We start from the raw sequence: 24231 nt of genomic DNA on the forward strand, positions 1-24231 counted from the left end.
ATGTTTGTCCGCTGTCGGCTACAGTAGAAATATGACGTCACAACATGGCTGCCTTCATAGAAGGGGATTCCCACCCCTATGTAGATTTAAAAGACTCATTCTAAGGTAATACAAACTTTACGGTTCATTAAGTAAGGTCTTTATACACTACTAAACACATAGTTATGGATTTTATATTGCATTTCTGTCAATAGATCCACAGAATTCTTACACATTGCACCTTTAACTATCATTTTGTTCGATCTGCACTTGAAGATGGAAAGATAACTATTGAATATTGTCCCACAGCAGCCATGGTTGCAGATATTCTGACCAAACCTGTAACCATAAGCCATGCTTGATAGATTTGTGTGTTTATTTTTTGGTGTGATGTAAATGTGCATGATAACTGTATGGTATTCAGCCTAAGAGCAAGTGGGGGTGTTGAATATTGGTGACCTTGAATGTGCTCTTATTATGTATATTGACTAAGGGAGTGTGAGTCTAAGGGGTGTGGTTTGTTCATTATGTTCTTCAGGTGTTGCAATTTAATAAATGACTGCATGCTCGTGTGTGAGTGTGCACGACAGTCAAACGAAATCTGATGGCTACGTGAGTTTATTCATCCATCATGTGTTTAGCCGGTTTTCTACCCTTTATGTTATGATGGCAAAGTTAACACTTCCACACTCCGTCTCTCGCAACTTGCGAAGAAAATTGAATAATGATTGACCGCGGTCGTGAGCTATTCTGGAGCCTCCTTCCAATGTGGTGAACTGTATCGATTTTGTCTGCTAGTTTTCCTCCCTCAGGGAAAGTGGCTTCACAGATACGGATGGATTCTGCCCTCACGTCATCTCTTTCCTTCTCAGTAACACCGTGTAAACGTAGATTCCATCGACGGGAGTATCGTTCCAAGTCAGTGAGACGCTGTTCACAGAATCCCATCTTTTTCTCTTCAGTGTTCAACCGTTTCTCTACGTGAATGACTTGGCCTTTGACATCGTTTAGTTCAGCACAGACGAAGTCCACTGTTTTCTTTAAACCTTCAATTTTAAGGGCATTTTCACTCACCATTTTCTCTATCGCGTCAGAGTGAGTGTTAATCAAGTTAGAGAGCGTCGAAACAGCAGACGAGATTTCATCATCTGCCAATTGCCTTTCTTAGATGGAGGTTTAGCTGGGCTATCTGGAAGTGGTGTTCTGGCCCCAGGCAGAGTTTCTTCCACAGCTACATAGTTGTGAAAGTCCATCTTGTCAGATTGCCGCGAAACACGCGACATGTCTTTCCTTTTGTCAGCGGTCGACTTCATATTTCACATATCAGAGACAGCAGAAAGAAAGATGTGGGTGATTTTGCAAAAAAAAAAAAGTTACTTTAAAAAGTGATATTTATGCCGTTGTTCAAGTTTGTCAGCAGAGCTCGGCGAAAGTTAAGTTAGCAGGACGCCATCTTGGACTCCCCCCCATAATCACATGACTGAAACTGGCACTGGGTGCGCGCTGACGTCACGCACCGTGTCACGCACCCATCCGGGGATATATATATATATATATATATATATATATATAATTATAAAAACAAGAAAACAAGAAATACACAATAAAAACAAGAAAAAGCACAAAAAACAGTATTCTCAAAGACAAAGTAAGCAAGGCAGTAAATAAGGGACAGTCCAATAAACAATAACAAATCACAAAACATGCACATAAATACAGGAGGTGATATTTACAATGAAATCATAAACAAAGAGAGTCATAAAACAATTTTAAATCAACACAAAAAAGTTTAAAGTTGGGCTTATAGATTCAGTTACTTTACATTTATGAAGATGAAATTCACCGCATTAAGTAAGCAGTTTTAATCTGTCATCCATCTCCTTTGACCCTGAGTCCCAAATCAAAAACAACACATTAACAACCTCAAAAGTAAAGAGTTTGTAATAAGCCAGGCTCAAAACTCCTTTACATAATCACATTCAAAAAACAAATGTGGTATTGTTTCAAGGTTAGAGTTACAGAATGTGCAGTGTGAAGAGACGTCCAACTTAAATTTAGAAAGAAGAGAGTTACGGGGATTTTTGTCGAATTTTAAAGTGAAGCTCTTTCCACTTTGGCGTTTGGTCAAATGTAATTTTATGATGCGCTTTATGATGTGCTTATGTTATGTTTATGTTGGTTGGAGTATTTATGTATTTTTTATATTTTTGGAACTGACTGTACAGCACTTTGGTCAGCAGTGGCTGTTTTAAACGTGCTTTATAAATAAAAGTGCCTTGCCTTGCCTTTGTTAGGTAACAGAAACCTATTAATCCCAGTCCATGTTTTAATGGTAGAAAGAGAAGGATAATTTAATTTCCATTTGAAAAAGGCTTTGGGATGACAGCTGATCTTCCTAATAAGAAATCTTCTAATCCAAAAATTGTTACATTTGCCATTGGAAATCTCCAAACCCCCAATAGATAACTGGGGCATTTCACAAATGGATGCTCTGATAGCTACAGTATGACCGTATGCAAAAGTTTAGGAGAAATAGAATTAATAACCCCGTTATAAACTGCAGGTGAGGAATTCGCTCCCAAAAGATTGATAAATTCATTGTAGGAATAAAAGCTGCTATCCTTCTTAAACAAATCCAAAACAAAAATAACACCTTTGTCAACCCAATCCTTAATAAAGATAGATTTTTTTTCCCACGCAGCACATACTGATTATTCCATAGAATACTGGGGAAAAATTGTGGCAAAAGGAAAGCTTACAGGCCTACCATCCGGGGATATGACACACACTCCTTCTCCAGCATGGCGGCTGCAGGTGAGGATTTTTTAGATTTGTGCCTGATGGGCCGGTTGGAAATTTTTGGGTGCGACGTGTCATTTGTGTCGGGGAGATTTCCTTGAGTGTCAGATAAAGTGTGTCCGAGATGGTCTGATTGCAAAAGCTTGCTCTTGAGTCTTGAGTTATGAAGGGACGCTGCGTCGAAACTGCACCAACAGCTGTACGTGCAAATGCGAAAACATATTGATCAGCTTATTTACTTTCTGTTCAGACAACACGCGAGCGCTGTTTCAACGCACACATGAACTCAGAAAACAGAAAATGAAGGACATGCAGCCAAGCCCGTGTCTGCTTTGTGTTGTTTTTGTTGCATTGCAACTATTTTGTTTTTCCTTGTGTGAATGCAATATATATTTGGTTTGTTGACAAGAATTGAATTAAACCGTTGGCTCAAGCGCAGGCGCAGATTTGAGGGAGCTGGGGTTGCTGTAACTTATACATTCACTGAGTTTCTTCACGCGTTTAACTGCAGGTCGCCTTGCATGAGCAAAAAGATCTCATATATGTGGAGCAAAAACATGTTCCTCGTTGAATCGCAAGATTAACTTGTTAGTGATGCTCTCATTGGTCTTCTGCACTGTCCCGGGACAAACGCTCAGGACTGACATCTTCTGCTGTCCCGGAACAGGCAGTTGTCACTGTTTTGAACCCTCTGTTGATTTATTACAATGTTCATTTTACAAATAACTGTCGTTTCCCTCCCTAATGCCTACTTTAACTGTTATATTAACATTAATACACCAACTTAATTTGATTTAATTTTCATTCTTTGACTTTTTAGTACTTTTTTATCATTATTGTTTTGCTTATTTAATTACCGTACTTTATTTTTGCTACTTTTTGATTTTTCTTATTGTTTTTACTTACGTTTATAGTTTTTTCCCGACTTTTATTTTATTTTTTGTTTTTACTTATTTGTATATTTCTGTTATTTGTATTGTTGTTGTTTTTTTTTCTTATGGAGTTGTAAAATCGTCGTAAAATTCGTTGATTTTAAAGTATTACTGGTATATAAATTATTTAATGGGTTAGGACCTCAATATATTGCAGATATGCTCACTGAATATAAACCCAACAGATCACTCAGATCATTAGGATCACATCAGCTAGAAATACCAAGGGTTCACTCAAAGCATGGAGAGTCTGCTTTTAGCTATTATTATATTATTAGCTTCCAGAAGAGATCAGGTGTGCTCCTACAGTAGTCACATTCAAATCCAGACTCAAAACACATCTGTTTAGCTGTGCATTTACTGAATGAGCACTGTGCCACTGTTCGTCCGACTGTTACTGTACTTCATTTTATTCTAAATTGTTTTAATTTACTGTATTTTATTTTTATCATTATTTTTCATTATTTCATATTTTTTATTCTAAACTGTTTTAATTATTCTGATTTCTTTTGATTATTTTAATTTCTTCTATGTAAAGCACTTTGAATTGCCATTGTGTATAAAATGTAAATAAACTTGCCTTGCCTGGTCTATTTTCGTACAACTGATACTTATTTATTTTAAAGAGGAATATCTGAAAATGCTCAATCAGCTCAATGGCAGAGAACATTCCTGTCTGAGTGCCATAAATATGTCTTTTCCAAAGTTTGCATCCCTGCAACTAAAAAAGTATTAAAGATAATATCTCATGATTCTCATTCATAATAAACGTTTCTTATGGAATCTTCATTTTAAGGCCCTATATGCCACAAATCCATAGTTATGGGGATCTCAGTGCGACCCCATGTCCAAATTCTCGAATTTAACCATTTTCAATGGTTGGAAACCATGCAAATGGTTGGCTTTTATACATGTCACGTAGTGATTTTGTGTGTTTTCGTTATTAGTTATTGCCCGTCCATTATTTATCCCAGGTGTTTCTCATTTCTCACGCCCCCTTGTTATCTTGTCTAGCTCGTTTGTCATTGATTATTTAAGCCCTGTGTTTCTGCCCTGTCTTTGTTGGTTGTTGAATTTATGTGTGTTGCGTTGGTGCTCTCAAGTTTCTTGCTTCTAGTGTCTTGTTTTAAGTTTCTTTAATAAAGCTACACTGCGTTTGGACCCAGCCTCAGCTCTGTTTCTCCGCACGACGTCACAGAACAACCAACCTCAATATGGGTCCAGCAGTCGTCAGCAACCGGGCTATGACAGAATACCTGTCGTCGGTCTTGCAAGAGGGCCAGTCTGTCCAAAGGTACGCGAAGGAGTTCCTGTCCATTAGCAGTCTGGGAGCGCTAGATGATATCCAGCTCATGGGCCTGTTTCTGAATGGGCTGGATTATGAGATCGCTCGATGGATGCCGCGGGACCTTGCCAACTGGACTCTTGACGGGTATGTCGCTCGGGCTCGTTACTTGCAGGACCTCTTCACTACTGCGCGCTTATTCTACTCGACACCTGCCGAGTGTACTTTACCCGCGAAGCCCTCGTCGTCTTCACCGCTGGTTCACGTCAGTCACGATGAGCCCGCGCTTCACGTGCGCATTGACGAGCCCGCGATTCACGTCAGCCCAGCCGAGCCCGCGCTTCACGTCAGCCCAGCCGAACTCGCGATTCACGTGAGCTCCGTTGCATTCCTGCCTCAAGAGTTTTCCACTGAGCGCGTGCCAGCCGAGTCAAGTGAGTCAACGGCCGAGTCAAGTGAGTCAACGGCCGAGTCAAGTGAGTCAACGGCCGAGTCAAGTGAGTCAACGGCCGAGTCAAGTGAGTCAACGGCCGAGTCAAGTGAGTCAACGGCCGAGTCAAGTGAGTCAACGGCCGAGTCAAGTGAGTCAACGGCCGAGTCAAGTGAGTCAACGGCCGAGTCAAGTGAGTCAACGGCCGAGTCAAGTGAGTCAACGGCCGAGTCAAGTGAGTCAACGGCCGAGTCAAGTGAGTCAACGGCCGAGTCAAGTGAGTCAACGGCCGAGTCAAGTGAGTCAACGGCCGAGTCAAGTGAGTCAACGGCCGAGTCAAGTGAGTCAAGTGTGTCCAGGTCCAAATCAAGTGAGTCAAGTGTGTCCAGGTCCAAATCAAGTGAGTCAAGTGTGTCCTGGTCCAAATCAAGTGAGTCAAGTGTGTCCTGGTCCAAATCAAGTGAGTCAAGTGTGTCCAGGTCCAAATCGAGTCAAGTGAGTGAATCTCCTCTTCAAGTGAGCGCTGAACCTCCTCTTCAAGTGAGCGCTGAATCTCCTCTTCAAGTGAGCGCTGAATCTCCTCTTCAAGTGAGCGCTGCATCTCCTCTTCAAGTGAGCGCTGCATCTCCTCTTCAAGTGAGCGCTGCATCTCCTCTTCAAGTGAGCGCTGCATCTCCTCTTCAAGTGAGCGCTGCATCTCCTCTTCAAGTGAGCGCTGCATCTCCTCTTCAAGTGAGCGCTGCATCTCCTCTTCAAGTGAGCGCTGCATCTCCTCTTCAAGTGAGTGAGTTGTCCAGCCCAGCGAGTGTGTCTAGCCCTGTGACGCGCCGCCGCAGGAGGAGGAGAAGGAGGACTCGTTTGGTTCGCCAGGCCCCGGTGAGCGTGCCCAGACTCCTCGCTCTGCCGGCCCCGCCTCTGCGCCTCGCCCTGCCGGCCCCGCCTCTGCGCCTCGCCCTGCCGGCCCTGCCTCTGCGCCTCGCCCTGCCGGCCCCGCCTCTGCGCCTCGCCCTGCCGGCCCCGCCTCTGCGCCTCGCCCTGCCGGCCCCGCCTCTGCGCCTCGCCCTGCCGGCCCCGCCTCTGCGCATCACCTTGACTGCGCCCTTCAAGCTCCGGGAGACCTTTCCTGAACCCGTTTACCACCCAGAGGCTCCTCCCGTGAATTTCCCCAAGTATTTTTTGGGGGGGGGCAGTAGGTACTCTGTGGGGGCCATGGAGGCGAGGCTGTCATGGACCTTGCCTGTGTCTGCTCCGCCCTGGCCTCTGCCACGTCCTGCTCCGCCCTGGCCTCTGCCACGTCCTGCTCCGCCCTGGCCTCTGCCACGTCCTGCTCCGCCCTGGCCTCTGCCACGTCCTGCTCCGCCCTGGCCTCTGCCACGTCCTGCTCCGCCTTGGTCTCCGGCCCAGTCTGGTAGGCCCATGCTCTGCGGCCCAGGCCCGCCTTGGCTACCTCCTGGTCCTGTTCCCCTGCACGGGCCTGGCCCTCCGTCCCTCCCCCAAGACTGTCTCCGCTTCACCGCCCTCCTGAACTGTTTGTTTTTTGTATGGGCGTCGGGAGCCGCCCATAGGGGGGAGGCTATGTCACGTAGTGATTTTGTGTGTTTTCGTTATTAGTTATTGCCCGTCCATTATTTATCCCAGGTGTTTCTCATTTCTCACGCCCCCTTGTTATCTTGTCTAGCTCGTTTGTCATTGATTATTTAAGCCCTGTGTTTCTGCCCTGTCTTTGTTGGTTGTTGAATTTATGTGTGTTGCGTTGGTGCTCTCAAGTTTCTTGCTTCTAGTGTCTTGTTTTAAGTTTCTTTAATAAAGCTACACTGCGTTTGGACCCAGCCTCAGCTCTGTTTCTCCGCACGACGTCACAATACATATGTGATTGAATAAAAAAGTATTATGGAAACTTTGATGACGGCCTCTTTTCATTTTCCTTCCACATTCGGCATCAGCATGTCATGCTCACAATCTGGTGATCTATCACAATTATTAAAGGGTAGTTGGGATGACATGCAGTGCAGATTTCATGACCTTGTATTAAGTCTTCATGGAATATTTGTTCTTAGAAAAAATCATTTGGAATAAGTGAAGTGCATAAAGTCAAAACCTGGTTAAAATGGTGTAAAACACTGATCGATTACTGTACGCAAAACATTTTATTTTACACATTCATTAAAATTTTACCACATAAAACATTTTATTTGTTATCCTAAAGGAAATATTTAATAAAGGAATATCTAGAATCATTTGAAAACAATCCTAAAGGATATTAGTAGGAATTTTGTTCAGGATTAAAGCATGGAACAAAAAGACTAATGTACAGTCAGACAATCTTACTGATTCCAAGAGACTAATAATAATATCTATTTGTGTGTATAGATAGATAGATATGAAACGTCATGCTCACTGATCTCCACTAGATGGCAGCACTATCATCAGTTCAGTTTCAAGTCTGAATAAATTTAAATTAGTTCAAACTTTCATTAGTAGAAAGAGCAGAGTATTTAGACTAAATTAATTCATTTTTGACTTTCAATGTTGTCTCTTTAAAAAAAAAAAAAAAAAATTTAACCAATTTACCAGTAGTCAGAAAACAACAAGCAGTCAAATGAAAAGTTACTTTAATAAGTAAATGTGTGCATAAAAAACAAGCAATGGATTTCCTTTATAAGTTTTAAATATCATTTTTTATTAAATTCAGCTTCTTTTTTAACCCATTATTAGTTTATTTGCCTATATAAGATATTGTTTACATAGAATCTTTAGTTATAAACAGTCAATATTATATAAAAAAATCTTAATTTGTCACATAAATGTTCAACTGGTAGTCTACAGCAGTTTCATTTACAGTATTAAAGTCATCAGCTACTGATGTTACCAATTCTTGTTACCAGATTACTTAGTTTAGCAGTTCACAATAATGTCTCCGTCATAACTGAGAGATTTCATCCATCATGCACTCACATCTATATTAGATGGAAGAGATGTTTTGCAATTATTCATAGTATTTCTGTCTTTCTTTCATTAACATTATTTTTTTGCAGCTTCCGTGCCAGTGAATCTGACCTCATTTGGTTTTCATTTCTTTTAATATAGCGGAGTGCACTTTTAAATCTAGCATTAGAGAGCATTTCTTATTTTCAAACGAGGGGCCCTGCCTGCTTTTACCTGCCCCAGCCCATCTTTAAAAGCATTACGGGCCTCTTCATGAAGCTCTTCTACATGATCCTTCCATCCTGGCTTAGCGTTGCACACTTTTGACCTGGGTTTATATAATGGCCAACGCGAGATACCAAGGGACTCCACAATAGCTACATACAGGGAACATAAATCTTACAATGTTGTACATTCTTACAGTTCATATCCCGACACAACAATCCATCTTTTGGGACCTTAACGTTACCCAGCAAAGCATCGGACTGATATACATTAACCACGATGAAGTTTAACAATTCATCCTCCACTATCACCTTCCCATTATCTGTTTTATAGATTGCAGGTTTTGTACGGGGACAAGCCGAGCCCCCATCAGCCGCACACGCCGCCGTGACTAATCTCTGTTTATTAATTATTGTCATTAATGATTTATCAATAAATTATAACCGGAGGAAGAAGTGAAAACAAGGTTTTAGATGTACGGCAGAAGAAGAACTGTGCAGACTTTTGGTTGACACCAAGGTTGATCCACACAGGTCAACTGCTCCGCAGCACCTTTCCACTCTCGTTACAGAACCTACAGGACCACAATGCATGGAGCTCCCACTCTCTGAACGTTTTGGGTGGATCTTCAATATCCAGCCACACTAAAACCGTAAACCTAACTAATTTCAGCTCCAGCCATTAGGTCCCCTGAGATCTCTGTCCCACTCCAACTCACCCCAGCCAGGGAAGGGCTTGTCCTGCCTCCCTCCCGGACTCGCGTCGGGCAACCACGAGAAGCTGAAGTGGACCCCATCCGACACCCACCTAGCGAAGCCTTCACTATTGATCTTCATTCACCATGAGAGATATAAAGCAGCTACTCGCTGTAGTAAGAGTGCTTCACCTGGTCGAAGGCGCTGAGGGAGTGAGGGCGCCACACCACCTGACGCCGTGGGTCATTCCCATAGATATGGTGTGGAGTGACGACACCCACCACCACCCAGCACCGTCCAAAACAGCTATCCCGCGAGAAAGCACAACACAGAGACCCTCTATCACCCTCTGAGCAAAACTCTTCCCGGTTATCTGGTGATCTCCTATTGGTCTTCACTGCAGATATGAAGCAGTTTCTCAAGACGGGTGCTTCATTAGGCACTGTGGAGAGTGGTTGTGTTCATAGTGCGGCAATCTGACACATTATAAGACACTGTGTGGGTTTTCTTCCTTTAAATCTTCAAAATCTTTCTTCAATCTTCCCTAGGCCTGCTATATAGTATGCGAAAAACAGTACACCAACAGAGTAGTCTGTTACGAACATCGAAAAACAGTCCCCGGATGACCTACTTCTTCCAGCTTCACGCACATTCCATGGACACTTTACATCCATGAGGCCACAGGAGAGGATTAACGGATGGCAGTGAAGCGACGCAACTGAACTAAAGCTGCTGGTAGATCACATGACGTATAAAACATGATGGATGTAGAACGTCCGAATTACATTTATACTATACATATTCATAGCCTACTATATTGTGAGTGACATTCACGGCTGTTACTCTATGTTAGACAACAAATAGCTGCGATTTCTTGCCACAACAAACATTTTGGAAGGAAAAGTCTAAATATAAATGGAATCAGTACATAAAAGCATAATATTAAAGCCGAACGAGAAACAGTGAGCGCCCCGCTATTTAACTACAGCAAACGGGCAAATACGGTTGAAAGCGAGTGTATGTAACGTACACAGAGATATATCATAAATTATAGGACAGTTTCTGACTGCTAAAATGAGCTTCTCGTTTAAATTGCCTCGGTCAAACTCAGCACTGCACTCTACTGACTTCAATCCTGGTTGCCGCTCCGAAAGTCCCTCTTCACTTGCAGAAAGTTAAACAGATCTCAACTTTGTCGCATCACCAGACGCGCCTCACCGGTCGCCAACGGTCCCTGCCTCGCGTGTCGTCCGAAATCGCGCGCTCCACATTGAAGTGAATGGTAGACTTTCAACAGCTGCTTTTATAGAAGTTCTGCTTGTGACGTCATGACGAGGAATTTACTGCAAACTTGCTGCACGTGACGTCAATCGCATTCTCCGCTGCCATAGAGACAGAACAACAGACGCCACTTCTTGGAATTTTGCGCGTCATCATAATCACATGACTTTTTTTTTTTTTTTTTCATAATCACATGACTGAAACTGGCGCTGGGTGCGCGCTAACGTCACGCACCGTGTCACGCCGTGTCACATATATATATATTATAAAAACAAGAAAACAAGAAATACACAATAAAAACAAGAAAAAGCACAAAAAACAGTATACTCAAAGACAAAGTAAGCAAGGCAGTAAATAAGGGACAGTCCAATAAACAATAACAAATCACAAAACATGCACATAAATACAGGAGGTGATATTTACAATGAAATCATAAACAAAGAGAGTCATAAAACAATTTTAAATCAACACAAAAAAGTTTAAAGTTGGGCTTATAGATTCAGTTACTTTACATTTATGAAGATGAAATTCACCGCATAAAGTAAGCAGTTTTAATCTGTCATCCATCTCCTTTGACCCCGAGTCCCAAATCAAAAACAACACATTAACAACCTCAAAAGTAAAGAGTTTGTAATAAGCCAAAATGTCTTGATTATGAACTTGACATTAACCAAGAAATCATAACCTGTCACAAATGTCATAACAGGTCTAATTATCAAACTTAAAGAAGTTATTTAGCTTTGCGTTAACATTACATTACTGTCATATGAGTCATTCTCTAATTTAGGGTACATTTCATGTCAGCAAAAAAAGCACAAGAGCACTGTCCTTTCTCAGTGGAATATTAAGTGTCTCAATATAGTATATTAATTCAGTGTTACATATCTGTCATCTGCAGAGCTTAAATATTAACTGTTTTTAATTTTTTTTTAATTAAAAACATGTTTTTACTTCAGAGTTTGTCAACTATGTTACGGACAAACAGGGTGTCATACAAACCATTCAATTCAGTCTTGCACTTGGAATTTAATGCAATTTAGAAGGCTCTTGAGTCTATTTCTGCCACACATACAATTGTTATTTAAAATGATTTTCATAATTAACCTTTTTTTAAAGATTAACATGCAATGCATTTATAACGGTCCTTATGGACAAGGATGTTTTTCATCATAAATCTCCATTAAAGTTATTTTTGATAATTAAAAAAGATGTTATAGTAAACTACAACCTATGCAAATAAGTAGAATGCTAAAAAATGTCAGAAACATCAATATTGGCTATTTTAACTTTAAGAATCTAAGTGTAATCTAGGTGACAATGAAAATCACACGGTTGACACAAGTAACCTAGTTGACTGGACATATTGTTAACCATGGACAACATTTTATTTATGAGACAGAATTGAATTAGCAAAGTTGCTTTAGGTAATAACCTCTTTTATTTTAAATGTAGAATTAATAAACTGTACAGAAATGCACATAATTCCACAGAGAATACATGGATTCTGACACATGCTCTTTTGAAGTGCTATTTTATCTTTTTAGTTTCTTGCGAAATTTATCAGATTTTCTTTTTTTGCTTTTCAAGCAAGTCTCTCAGTTTCTGTATTTCTCTATGTAATTTTGAGTTTCAAATATAAGTTATTTATTTAAATACTTAAAATATATTAATTCATTCGTGTCCACAAAATGTTGGTCAACTATGTTACAAACAAAACCTCCCCCAGCAACTCAAAAATGGTTTGTCCCAAGACCATGTGACCAGCACTATGTGATGTCACACCATGTGAGGTGCACTCTGGGAACAGCCTATTTGTTCAGAAATTTCTTACTGTCTCTTACCCTCTTAGGGCTCAGTGCTCTACCCTGCCATAGAGCACTGATGTAACTTAGTTGAAAGATAGTTGACCATAACATAGTTGACCATAACTTAGTTGACAATTTCCATATTTTTTCCCCATAACAGAAATGGTGGACCTAGCCTAGCTAACCACATGTTATTTTTTTAAGCAGGTTAATGTAAGAATTCAACAAAAAATTTCGTTATAATAAATAAAACTGTTTAGCCATGACAATGTACATAACATAGTTGACGGTTAATAATACGGCCGTTGACAATATGCTTTTCTACATCAAATATTGAAAAAACTGATAGGAGAATCACCATGGTGTGTTTGAAATGGCCTCCACAGAGAAAATGACATCACATGGTGCTGGTCACATGGTCTTGGGACAAACCATTTTTGAGTTGCTGGGGGAGGTTTTGTTTGTAACATAGTTGACCAACATTTTGTGGACACGAATAAATTAATATATTTTAAGTATTTAAATAAATAACTTATATTTGAAACTATTATTTTCCTTTAATATTAAGACTTTTGTAAAAGAATGCAAAAAGAATTGATTTATTTATTGATTTTAATGGATATTTTTGGACCCTCATCTTTCTCACATTGAAATCGGACATGGACAAAACTGTATATTTAGGGCCATATTGACACATTTTAAGTAAAATGAAGAATATATTGCACATATTGTCTGTGTGATGTTATTTCAGGAAGCAAGTTTACACATAAAATGCAATTTGTTTGAAGAAATTTGATTGTATAAGTATATTTAACATCAGTGGACATGCAGTGTACCCTAAATTATAGAATCACCCATATGTGGTTGGTTTTGACTTTGGCCGTCATGACACCATTATAACTGTGACATGAATATTTTACTTGTCCTCAAGTAAAGTGGAACACATTGTACTAGTTATAAAGATGTCATTAAGGGTTATTACACTGTCAAATGTTTTAACAACAGTGTCATTAATATTTCCCCTTACCTCAAGTAAAGTGGAACACGTTGGACTAGGTATAAACATGGCAGGTTGACAGGTTATGATTTCTTGGTTAATGTCAAGTTGTCATAACAAAGACATTTTAAACAATGTCAACTTTGCATTAAAATTGTCATAATTTACCGAATGACACTTAATGACAAAAGTCATAAACATTCATAAAGACTCCTTCATGTTCATGACAGGTGTTATGTCATGTTTATGACAGTGTCATGTCAGTCTTATGCACACCCCTTCAAATAAAATTTAGACCCGCAAAGGAAAACAAGCGCTCTACAGGAGCTGAAGAGGGAATGATTGTGTTGAACCTCACAAACAGCTGTCTAATAAGTGGATACTGGTTCAAGATGTCCAAATCCTTCCTCTGATCTTCTAGGATTCTGGCTCAAAGTATTTTGAGTATTTTGAAAATACAAAAATACTCATCCTAAATGTATTTAAATACAAATTACATTTGATTTTTTCCAAAGGCTTTAAAATACAAAATAGTATTTTGTATTTCAAATACATGTATCTGAAATACTGCCCATCCCTGAAGGTTAACAGAAATGAGATAATTAACAGCAGTGTAATGCACACAATTCACCACAGGAGGGCGTTTAGACGTTTAGAGTCTTTAAATTGATATGACAGATATAAGAATATATTTCCATTAAACAAAAGCGAACTTTTCTAGATTTTTTTTTACTATGTCGCTTTAAATTAATAATTTATCAAACAATGTGAAATAAATGCAAAGTAAGTGCAGAGTTTAGTGCAGTTTTCCTCTGGCGCTCTGAATACGGTTCAGCAGTGTAATTCACACAGTTCACCACAGGAGGGCGATTAAACTCCATTTTCAACAGAATATCGCAGACAGGGGCGGCGCTAGGGGTGGGCTAAGGGGGCTGTTTTCAGTAAAGCCCCGAATGTTTTTATTTCCTTGCATTGTACACACCATCACTGAGATAATTTAATTAATTAAATGTATATTTCTCGACTCTCGCATCACAGCGTCCGTCAACATACGCATTGTCATTCACAACCGACAAGAACCGCCCACTCAGGCTAGTGCTTCTGACTGACATGTAAACTGGCCAACCATCGATGAGAAGCTCGGCGGTCTTGTACGATCCAGCCAATGAAATTAAATATTTTGGAGCCAGGTGTTTGTTGATGTGCAAGAAGTTAGTAATGAACGAGTAAAATGGATGCTATCAAAGTTCTTCCAAAAAAGAAAAAAAAGAAAAAAGAAAAAGGAATTAAAACAACCGCCAGCCATTACTAAAACAAGATACAACAGCTTCAGCAGGTATCTGTAACTTTTAATCGAAGTATTAGATTTCTTTCTTTAGATTGTCAGATACAGAACAATTACTCTCAACAACTTTCTTCAGTTAATTACATAAAATTCATCCGCAGACGAGTGGTCAGGTTTTTCTTTGAAAGTACATCACTGCAGACATTAATACTGATAAACTGTTATTTGTTAGTGTAATGTTTTAATTGAAAATATACTGGAAATGTTAACAAACGGCTGTAATGTTTTCCATTCTATGCAATAAAACTGTGGTTGTTGGTGAGGAAAGTTCTCTGAATCTTTAACCTCTTTGTTTATTCCTCAGTTTAAATACAAAGTTTACATGTGACTGGTTCAACTGTGTCTGAAATAATAAACAGCTTTCCTCAGTAACTTTTATATACGTTTATATATATTTTTTTTTTATGAAATTCATGCATTGTAATGTTTTATAAAAAAAATTGGGGACAGTATTGTCTACAATGTAAGCGTAACACAATGTAAGTCAGTCAGACTATAAACACGTTTCAGATAAAAAAGGATCTTGTAGTTTTTACAGTAATGTCCTGATCTCTTAAATGCATGTATAAGTTCAGCTTGATGTGGGTCACTTGGAAGTTTCAAATGAGAGTCAGAAATAATAATGTTCAGTTCATTTACATCTGGATCGCATGGTATGGGGCGCGGGGAAGTTCACTCATTCTTGCAAATGTTAATAATTTCAGTGTCAGCCGAGGCGAGGAAGACTCTGGTGAGTTCCTTGGTGGAATGAAGAATGTAATGAAGCTATAAGAAATGAAAGGAAAGCATTTAGGAAATTGAAGAGAACACATAATTTCCAAAATTTAGTTAAGTATAAAGTGACTCAAGCAGTAGTAGGAGAATGGTATTGTTCAATACCTTTATTTGTCCCCTCAGTGGGGCAATTGATTTCACATCATACACTCAAAAAAAATAATATGTTGGCTTTAATTAATTTTAATTTGTCAACAGGTTCCACATAACTGGAATAATATTAAACAAACATGTTTGTGTTTTGTTTATGTAACTTCAACATAATGGAATTATGTAATTTTAAATTACCCAATTTATGTAGTCTCAACATGAATTTTTAAAGGCTTCCTGACATGATTCAAAGGCATTTTATTATATTAATTATCCATTTATATTTCATTTGATTCAGTGACATTTAATTGAGCATGTGTACTTGCAAACATCGAGCCCTTGGACCTGTGCATGTATCGATACATTTATACACACGCTACCCAGACACATACACGCGTTAAAACACACAAGCTTTTTTGAGTATTACACACATTCTTTTCCACAGAGAGAAATGATCCTCCCCACTATTTTCTGAGTCAAAAATCTGATGAATAACATCATGTGCAGAGAGCTACTTTGCCATTGTGCTGCCACAAATGAATGACAAGCAAGGTGCTGTGAGGCATTTATATATGCCTGTGCTATCACATGATGTATATTTGTAAATATTGTCTAGTTCTGTGTGAGAACCACTGTCTATGGTGAGAACCTCACAGTTCCAAAATAAAATGTCATAATATGTTTTCTGGAAGCTGTGATGAAACAAGAACATGAAAGAAAGATTATTTTGAAGCCGGATCACTGCAGTCACGGCCAGTTTGTGTGTGTGTGTGTGGTAAAGTCAGATGGATAAATGTATATTAGATGCAGGAAGAATCAAATTTCTCTCTGTGGAAAAGAATGTGTGTAATACTCAAAGTTTGTGTGTTTTAACGCGTGTGTGTCTGGGTAGCGTGTGTATAAATGTATCGATACATGCACAGGTCCAAGGGCTCGATGTTTGCAAGCACACATGCTCATATGTGTACATGAAAATAATGAACATGCTCCTGAAAACTAAATTGTTCTGTAATTTTTAGTCTCTCCCATTCACTTTCAATGGTCGCCCATTGTGACAATTTTTGACCATGCCTACTCTCAGATAAATGAGGCCCACGATTAATCAGATGCAAACAGAAATATAAAACCAGTCCTAATTGAAAGAGAACAAGTTGACAAAAAGATTGAATCCAAGATTGGGTGAAAATATGGTATAATGAGTGATTTATAAGCTATTTTTTATAGGCCGGTCATTTTTGACCGGGAACACCACAAGTGTGACTATGTTCCATATTTTTTACAAAACAAAAGTCTTTTACAAAACATGCATGTCTTGATCTTGGCGTCTCGGCATCATTCTGCTCTGAGAACTGATCGCTCCTGGAAGAAGATGGATGGACTTTAGCGGGTCAGGAAAAAAACAGTTTCTAGACACACAATCTCTGGACTTGAAGTCACTGCACTGAAGGAGACACTTACCTGACATTACATCACAGTTTAAAGTCCACAGAGGCAAACGGTTCCAGTACCAATGTGTTTAATAATAAAATAAACTCAGATAGTGTCAACTGAATTTGGCAATAATACAGTAAATTACAGTAAAGTTACTGAATATTTTTCATAATAAAAATCATCAAAATGATATGAAAATATGTTATTCCCAGAATAAGTGTTGTAGTATAAGCATGAGGACAGCAGTGTGTGTGTGAACTGAGTTTGTGACACTATAGTGTGTGTGACAGTGAAGTTAACTGTTTGGCTTTTCGGTTTTGCACTCTCAGCCTCTGCTCTCACACACACACACACACACACACACACAGACACACACTCCTGCGCATATAGACATCACTGTATTTTGGCCACTGGAATACACACTGAAATTAATTAATTACTGATTGATTTTAAAAGAAAGTTTTGATTTTAAAAGAAAGTTTAATTCATTTCATAAGACACCATATTTGATGATACATCATCAAATCATTGAAAATCATAAAACATAGAATCAAGAAAAATATAATAAAATATAATATAATTTTTTTTAAAAAAACACGCACACTTTATGGAAAAATAAAACAATGTTGGGCCCTAAATTAAAAGGTAGCTTACTCTGTGTAATGTATTCCAAAGGGTAAAGGATTTAGGAAATCGAAAATAGTTCCTTGGTGGAATGAAGCATGTAAATATAAGAAATGAAAGGAAAGCATTTAGGAAATTGAAGAGAACACATCATTTCCAAAATTTAGTTAAGTATAAAGTGACTCAAGCAGTAGTAGGAGAATGGTATTGTTCAATACCTTTATTTGTCCCCTCAGTGGGGCAATTGATTTCACAGCATACACTCAAAAAAATAATATGTTGGCTTTAATTAATTTTAATTTGTCAACAGGTTCCACATAACTGGATTACATTAAACAAACATGTTTGTGTTTTGTTTATGTAACTTCAACATAATGGAATTATGTAATTTTAAATTACCCAATTTAAGTCTCAACATGAATTTTTAAAGGCTTCCTGACATGATTCAAAGGCATTTTATTATATTCATTCATCCATGTATATTTCATTTGATTCAGTGACATTTAACTAAGTTAATTGACTTTAGCTAGCTATTTGTTAACAGAAGCACATACCTTGAATGGCCATCCCCAAAGATCCACAAGCATCAGTGAAAATGTACAACCCCAATACAACAAGATAGCGCACTTAGTGTAGAATGTTTTTAGCATGATATTTTTGCTCACTAAAACAAATATTGGTTACTAATCAGTTTGTTTTCTCGCAGTTTATAATATTTTCATAATAGCCATCGTCCAGCCCTAAAACTTTATAGTTTTTTGTTGTTTTTTTTTGGTCAGTGTTTAATTAAAAACATCCAATAATGCAGAATATGCAATGATAAATATTTAATTGATGAGTTGTTAATATATATAACAATACATAATATATGGGTATGCTTTTACAGCTAAATTCAGCATATTGACTCAAAATGATAACTGCAAATCCACCTTTCGCTGACTGGAGTCCAGTTGTTTCTGTGAATTGCAGCGATCCATTTGCTTTTTTGTCAAATCTAGTTGTACAGTCAATCGCAAAGCTCTTTCCCACTTTGTATTGTGTTTTATTTATTTATTTTATTGAGAAATAAATCAAAATACAATAAGTACAAAATACAGTATATACAGTATATAAGAGGAATGCTTCACATGACAGATATCATATTGAAACATGTTTAAACAAATAAACAGGAATAACAAAAACAAAGGAGAAGAAGAAGAAAAAATACAAATAAAAACTAAATAAATATACATAAAAAAGCTCAATATTTCTTTCTTTTCATAGACACTTTTAATGTTCATATAATTTGGTAAACTAAGTGGGGGCATTAATTACAATATGAAGAATTCCTCCATAAAGTTTAACTACATTTCATTCTTTTTATTTTTAACTAATTTAAGTGACTTCCTCAGCGAATGTTGTGTTTGTTTTTCGCGGCATTCAAACTGAAAACATGACGTCGCGATAGTTCGCGCTAGAGCGCTCAGAGCCGTTGGAATGCACGTGACACGTCACTTTTAGAACTTCATTTTACGTCACAGTAGACTGGAGTATATTGAACAATGAAAGTCACTTTTTCAGTTTGTAGGTAGTAGAAGATTTGGATTATCTGTTATCAGAGTGAATTTTGTAGGTAGAAGTTTTGGATTATCTGTTATCAGAGTGACAACGTATTTATCATGGGACAGCTAAATTCACGACCGAACACGGAGTGCGTACGCGAACCCTGTGTACTTCTCAAATACACCACCAACACGGCAGAAAACCATTCTCATCGGCTTGATGAGACTGTTGGGACTGGTGAGATTGATGGAGGGAGAGAGGAGAAAATGAGCTGGAGGAGATGGCCCACTCTCCACTTTCGTCGTCGAAGAGCTGCAAAATACGACCTGGCTCAGGCTGAGAAAGACTTCCAGAATAATTCGGGATTATATCGGAGATTTGGCCAAGGTAAAGTCACGAACATGTCACCGTGATACAACTTTTCTGCCCTACAAAGGCAAAGCGCAGTAACTATACAATTGGTCAAAGAACGCCGGGCTTTATGACATGTGTTCTGTCTTGTGAAAAAAATATCTGGGTTAAATTATGACCCGTTTCGGAGATGTTTACCACATAATCTACCCATAACATGTTTGACTGGCTGGTATAAAAACTTTAAAGGCCCTTTTCTCCGTTGCTTTGTTTGCGTAGTTACTGCACTTAGCCTTTTTAGGGCGGTATTGATTAATGGATGATTCTTCATAATAAATGAGAACTATTTGCTGTCATTATGACATCCATTTTAAAGGAGCAGTCCGTAACTTTTGGCGCTCTAGCGGTTAATAAACAGAACCAGTTGGACAGTTGTCCTTCTTTGCTCTTGGATGAAGATCTCACCTTGTGATAGGCCAGGACTGCTCCAGATGTTTGCGTTGACCATGTACAGGTCGCTGTCTGAGGGATAAGCTCCGCACACCATTGCAAACAGCAGGATGCCTAGAGACCACACTGTCGTCGGCTTGGCGTAGTACTTGCCGTAGAACTCGACCTCTGGAGGACATACAGCTCTGTGCCTGGAGGAAAAAGATCATGTCTGATATTTAATACATTTCCACAGCATGTTGACCATACATAATGAACAAAGCGATCATAATGTTCATAATACATACCACTGAAGACATCGAAGGCAGTGTTCTTCATGAGTGCACCGCACCCAAAGTCAATCAACTTGACCTCCATGGTGTCCAGGTTCACCAGGAAGTTCTCCAGTTTGATGTCACGATGGAAGACACCACGCTCGCATGAAATTTGAGCAGCACGAACGGCCTGCCGCATAACATGCCGCGCAGTCTGCTCTTAGAGGATCCCTCCATGGAGCTCCACGAAACTAAACAAGTCCATGCAAGGAGATGGCCGTTCCATGACCATGATGTAGTGGTCTGAGTCGTCCTCCCAGTCCAGTAGTTTAATGATCTCAGGAACCTGGTGACCCTTGTTGGCCATCAATGTCAGGCCGATTTCATTGGGGAGGGGTTTGCGGTGACCAGGCTAAAAGAAAGACAATGTGACCGTTAGATGGAGGTGGTTTCCCAATTAAGGACTTAGTCCACAAATTAATAGAAAAGGTTATAAATAGATAGATAGCACAGCATACTCACCACTTTGACGTATGGCATTTCTGGAAACTTGAGTGAAAACTTCACAGCCACCTGAGCAACAAAACCAAGATTTACCAATTAGTGTGTGCACAGAAATTAGTCATATCATAGCAAACATAAATCCTGAACAGATATGTAGAAAAAGGAATAAAAAGAAACCTTAAGTCCATCCACGCGTCGAGTTCCTTCGTAGACCGAGCCAAATCCTCCTTCGCCCAGCTTCTGGCCAATTTCATAAAACTCGCAAATGGGGCCTAATAAAAGAAACAATAACAGTTAGTATGAAATTAAATTATATCTATACATTTTATTTTATAAGTTATAATTTTTTTAAATCTGATTGACTTGTTCTTACTCTTGAGCAGGACATTCAGCTCTGACTGTTCCTCCTCTGGCTGTTCCTCGGCAGCAGGGAGGACTTCAGAAGTTGGAGCTATATGTTAAACAAAAATAATGAACAAAATTAGAGAGGTTCTTTATGTACACTTAAAAAAAATGGAGTAAATTCAAAAACTCAGAAAATGCTAGTAAATTTACAAAGATTTGCCAAGTAAAAACCTAAACAAATTTATCAGTAGCTTTAATTAGAGATCTTTAAGTTAAATTTACATGGAATATGGAATTAAGTAAACTTTACGGAAAATAAGTAATTTTAACTCGGCTAGTTAAAGGTTGATTAATACCGATTTCCTTTGCATTACATTTCACTTAAACAATAATATTGAATTTTATTTGTCATTTATAGTATGTGTTCTAGATCATCTACGTAATTTATATTACATCATCAGATGTTAAGCATCATGTGAACGCAAAGACCTCAATACTTGGTAGACAATACACATTTCATGGGTCGTTTTTTGTGTTTGAATGCGTCATTTTGAGCAAAAAAAATACTCAAAATATCACAAAATGGCAAGTTACTAATACTGACAACAAAAATCAATGATAAAACAGTGTAACTACAGCTGGAAAACGGTGAAAAATGAACCTCAGTAATTATTCAAGGTCCAGTGCATGATGGGAACCCCAGTATCAGAAAAATTTAGTCAGTTTTACTTAATTTTAATGAGTTGATTTTACACTTTAATTTCTACTAGCTTGAATTAAGTACTGATATGGAATTTACTTAGTTTTTTTTTTTTTTTTTTTTATTCTTGCCTGAACTAACTTTTTCATGTAAATTACATTGTTGTTTTTAGGATTTACTTCACCAAAAAAAAATCATTTTTTACATTGTAGGGGCACTTGAATTCAACTTCTCTAAAAATGCAAATCTATTTGTTGCCGAATTTAAATTCTCACATACTGACTGGTTTTGTAATGGCATCTAATCAAACTACTCTCAAATCATGCCATGATCAAAATCTTTCTTTTCATTTTTGATTTGCAACTTTAAAGCTACTGTCCGTTCAAAATTAAAACAATCATGAACCCTTTTTCCAAACCGTGTTTGTGTCTTATCCCGAATTGAATCACTATGGTACACCAATAAGTGTTTATATTTGGACTATTCTAGACTGGTTCGGGTGTTATGCGGCAGGCCGTTCGTGCTGCTCAAATTTCATGCGAGCGTGGTGTCTTCCATCGTGACATCAAACTGGAGAACTTCCTGGTGAACCTGGACACCATGGAGGTCAAGTTGATTGACTTTGGGTGCGGTGCACTCATGAAGAACACTGCCTTCGATGTCTTCAGTGGTATGTATTATGAACATTATGACCGCTTTGTTCATTATGTATGGTCAACATGCTGTGGAAATGTATTAAATATCAAACATAATCTTTTTCCTCCAGGCACAGAGCTGTTCTGTCCTCCAGAGGTCGAGTTCTACGGCAAGTACTACGCCAAGCCGACGACAGTGTGGTCTCTAGGCATCCTGCTGTTTGCAATGGTGTGCGGAGCTTATCCCTCAGACAGCGACCTGTACATGATCAACTCAAACATCTGGAGCAGTCCTGGCCTATCACAAGGTGAGATCATCCAAGAGCAAAGAAGGACAACTGTCCAAGAGCTTTAAAATAGTGCATATATGTAAATGACATGTTAAGGTTCATAATGTAATCTCTCTTGTCTTTTTGCACAGAGTGCTGCCAGATGATTTGTGATTGTCTGCAACCTTGGCAACAGCAAAGACCCATTCTGAAGAAGATGCATCTCCACGACTGGTTTAAGGTTAGGTTAGCTTAAGTTTTTCAGGGCCCGAGCACCGATGGTGAGAGGACCCTATTGTTTTGGCTCTAGTATGGTCATTTTTTTTAGCTAGCAGATATCAACATGAAACTTTCCCAGTTGATTACCTACATTAAGATGAGAAAAAAAAATTCACAAGTTTTGTGTAATTTTATGTTTAAATATGCAAATGAGGCATTATCTAATTAAATGTGCACTAATTTGCATATATTTTAAAAAACGAAATCTGAGTATTGGATAAAGCCAGGTTGAAAATTATTTTTTCATTGTGTTCACATATTAGATGAGAAAAAAAGCCCTAAAAAAATTATTTTTGCCAAGTTTTTTGGAATATAATGTTATATAAATTAGGCTAGGAATAATATATTTACAAATCGCTCTGTAAATGTCTTCTTAATATAATTAGGTACAAGACTGGAAAGTTTGGTGAAAAAGTTCATTTTGAGAAAACTGGCTTTGAAGATTTAGCATCAGCCAATGAGATCACGCATTTAGAGTTAAAATCCCCCCTTTTACTTTCACGATTGGTTGCTGAAAAAAAGGAAATGACCATATTTGGATCCGACAGCGTTTTACAGGAGAATTTCTTTTTTTTTTTTTTTTTGCATTTGCATTTAGACAAATAAGACTGATTTATGTTTTTATTTCAGGTCATGGAGTAGTTGATTCCTGTCTTCAGTCAGTTGTGGTGTCGAGGGCTGTGGGAGTGGAGCGAGGCAGGTGGAGCAAAGACTAATAAGTGACACCTGTCCCATGAAGGAGCTCCGGAAGGATAAAAGGAGGAGGGATGACAGAGAAGACCACACCTGGGAGATTTACATTCTGTTAATAAATTTATGCCACTTACTTTCTTTTTGTGGTTTATTTGGCTTGAAAGTCATCTTGTGACAATGGATTGTTGAGATTTGACTGTTTATTGACTTGATAATGCACATTGACTTGATTGTTGACGCTTCTTAATGCACAACTTACTTAACAGCACAATTTTCATAGTTGTTTATTTATTTATTTTTGATACATATCATAATTTTATATTTATTTATTTATATATATAATGTTTTATCTTTTACTTGTATAATATGTGTGGCTTTTTAATAATCTAAAGAACACTTGTGGAAGTTCTTTATGGAAACATCAGATCCTTTCTTTTCAAGAGTGTATTATCTGATGTGAGCTTCTTCTTTTTATGAGAACAGAAATGTTGGGTGGGACTTGATGGTTTGCTAGTAAACATATCGTCAGAGAAGAGATGTCATTGCATAAGGAAAGAGATCTTGTTTTGATTAAAGATTATGAGGACACATG

General features: G+C 38.4%; 1 protein-coding gene and 1 pseudogene across 1 annotated transcript; one reads left to right on the forward strand and one right to left on the reverse strand.

Annotated features, from left to right (window-relative positions):
* Positions 1-9434: 9434 nt before the first annotated feature.
* LOC120464224 (serine/threonine-protein kinase pim-2-like) lies at positions 9435-22063 on the reverse strand (annotated as a pseudogene).
* Positions 22064-22267: 204 nt separating this feature from the next.
* Positions 22268-24031, forward strand: LOC120464179 (serine/threonine-protein kinase pim-2-like). Its single transcript, XM_089122742.1, has 4 exons — positions 22268-22433; positions 22530-22706; positions 22820-22908; positions 23577-24031. The coding sequence occupies exons 1-4, from the start codon at positions 22268-22270 to the stop codon at positions 23586-23588; spliced, it is 444 nt and encodes a 147-aa protein (XP_088978868.1). The 3' UTR covers positions 23589-24031.
* Positions 24032-24231: the final 200 nt, after the last annotated feature.

This window comes from Pimephales promelas, chromosome 2 (assembly GCF_988280905.1).
Source record: "Pimephales promelas chromosome 2, fPimPro1.hap1.1, whole genome shotgun sequence".
NCBI lineage: Eukaryota > Metazoa > Chordata > Actinopteri > Cypriniformes > Leuciscidae > Pimephales > Pimephales promelas.

Excerpts from the sequence above, each read along its gene's own strand:
- LOC120464179 (XM_089122742.1), top strand. The coding sequence starts at position 22,268 with ATGCGGCAGGCCGTTCGTGCTGCTCAAATTTCATGCGAGCGTGGTGTC. Across the intron at positions 22,434-22,529 it reads TGCCTTCGATGTCTTCAGTG|GCACAGAGCTGTTCTGTCCT; the intron begins GTATGTATTATG and ends TTTTTCCTCCAG. Across the intron at positions 22,707-22,819 it reads CAGTCCTGGCCTATCACAAG|AGTGCTGCCAGATGATTTGT; the intron begins GTGAGATCATCC and ends CTTTTTGCACAG.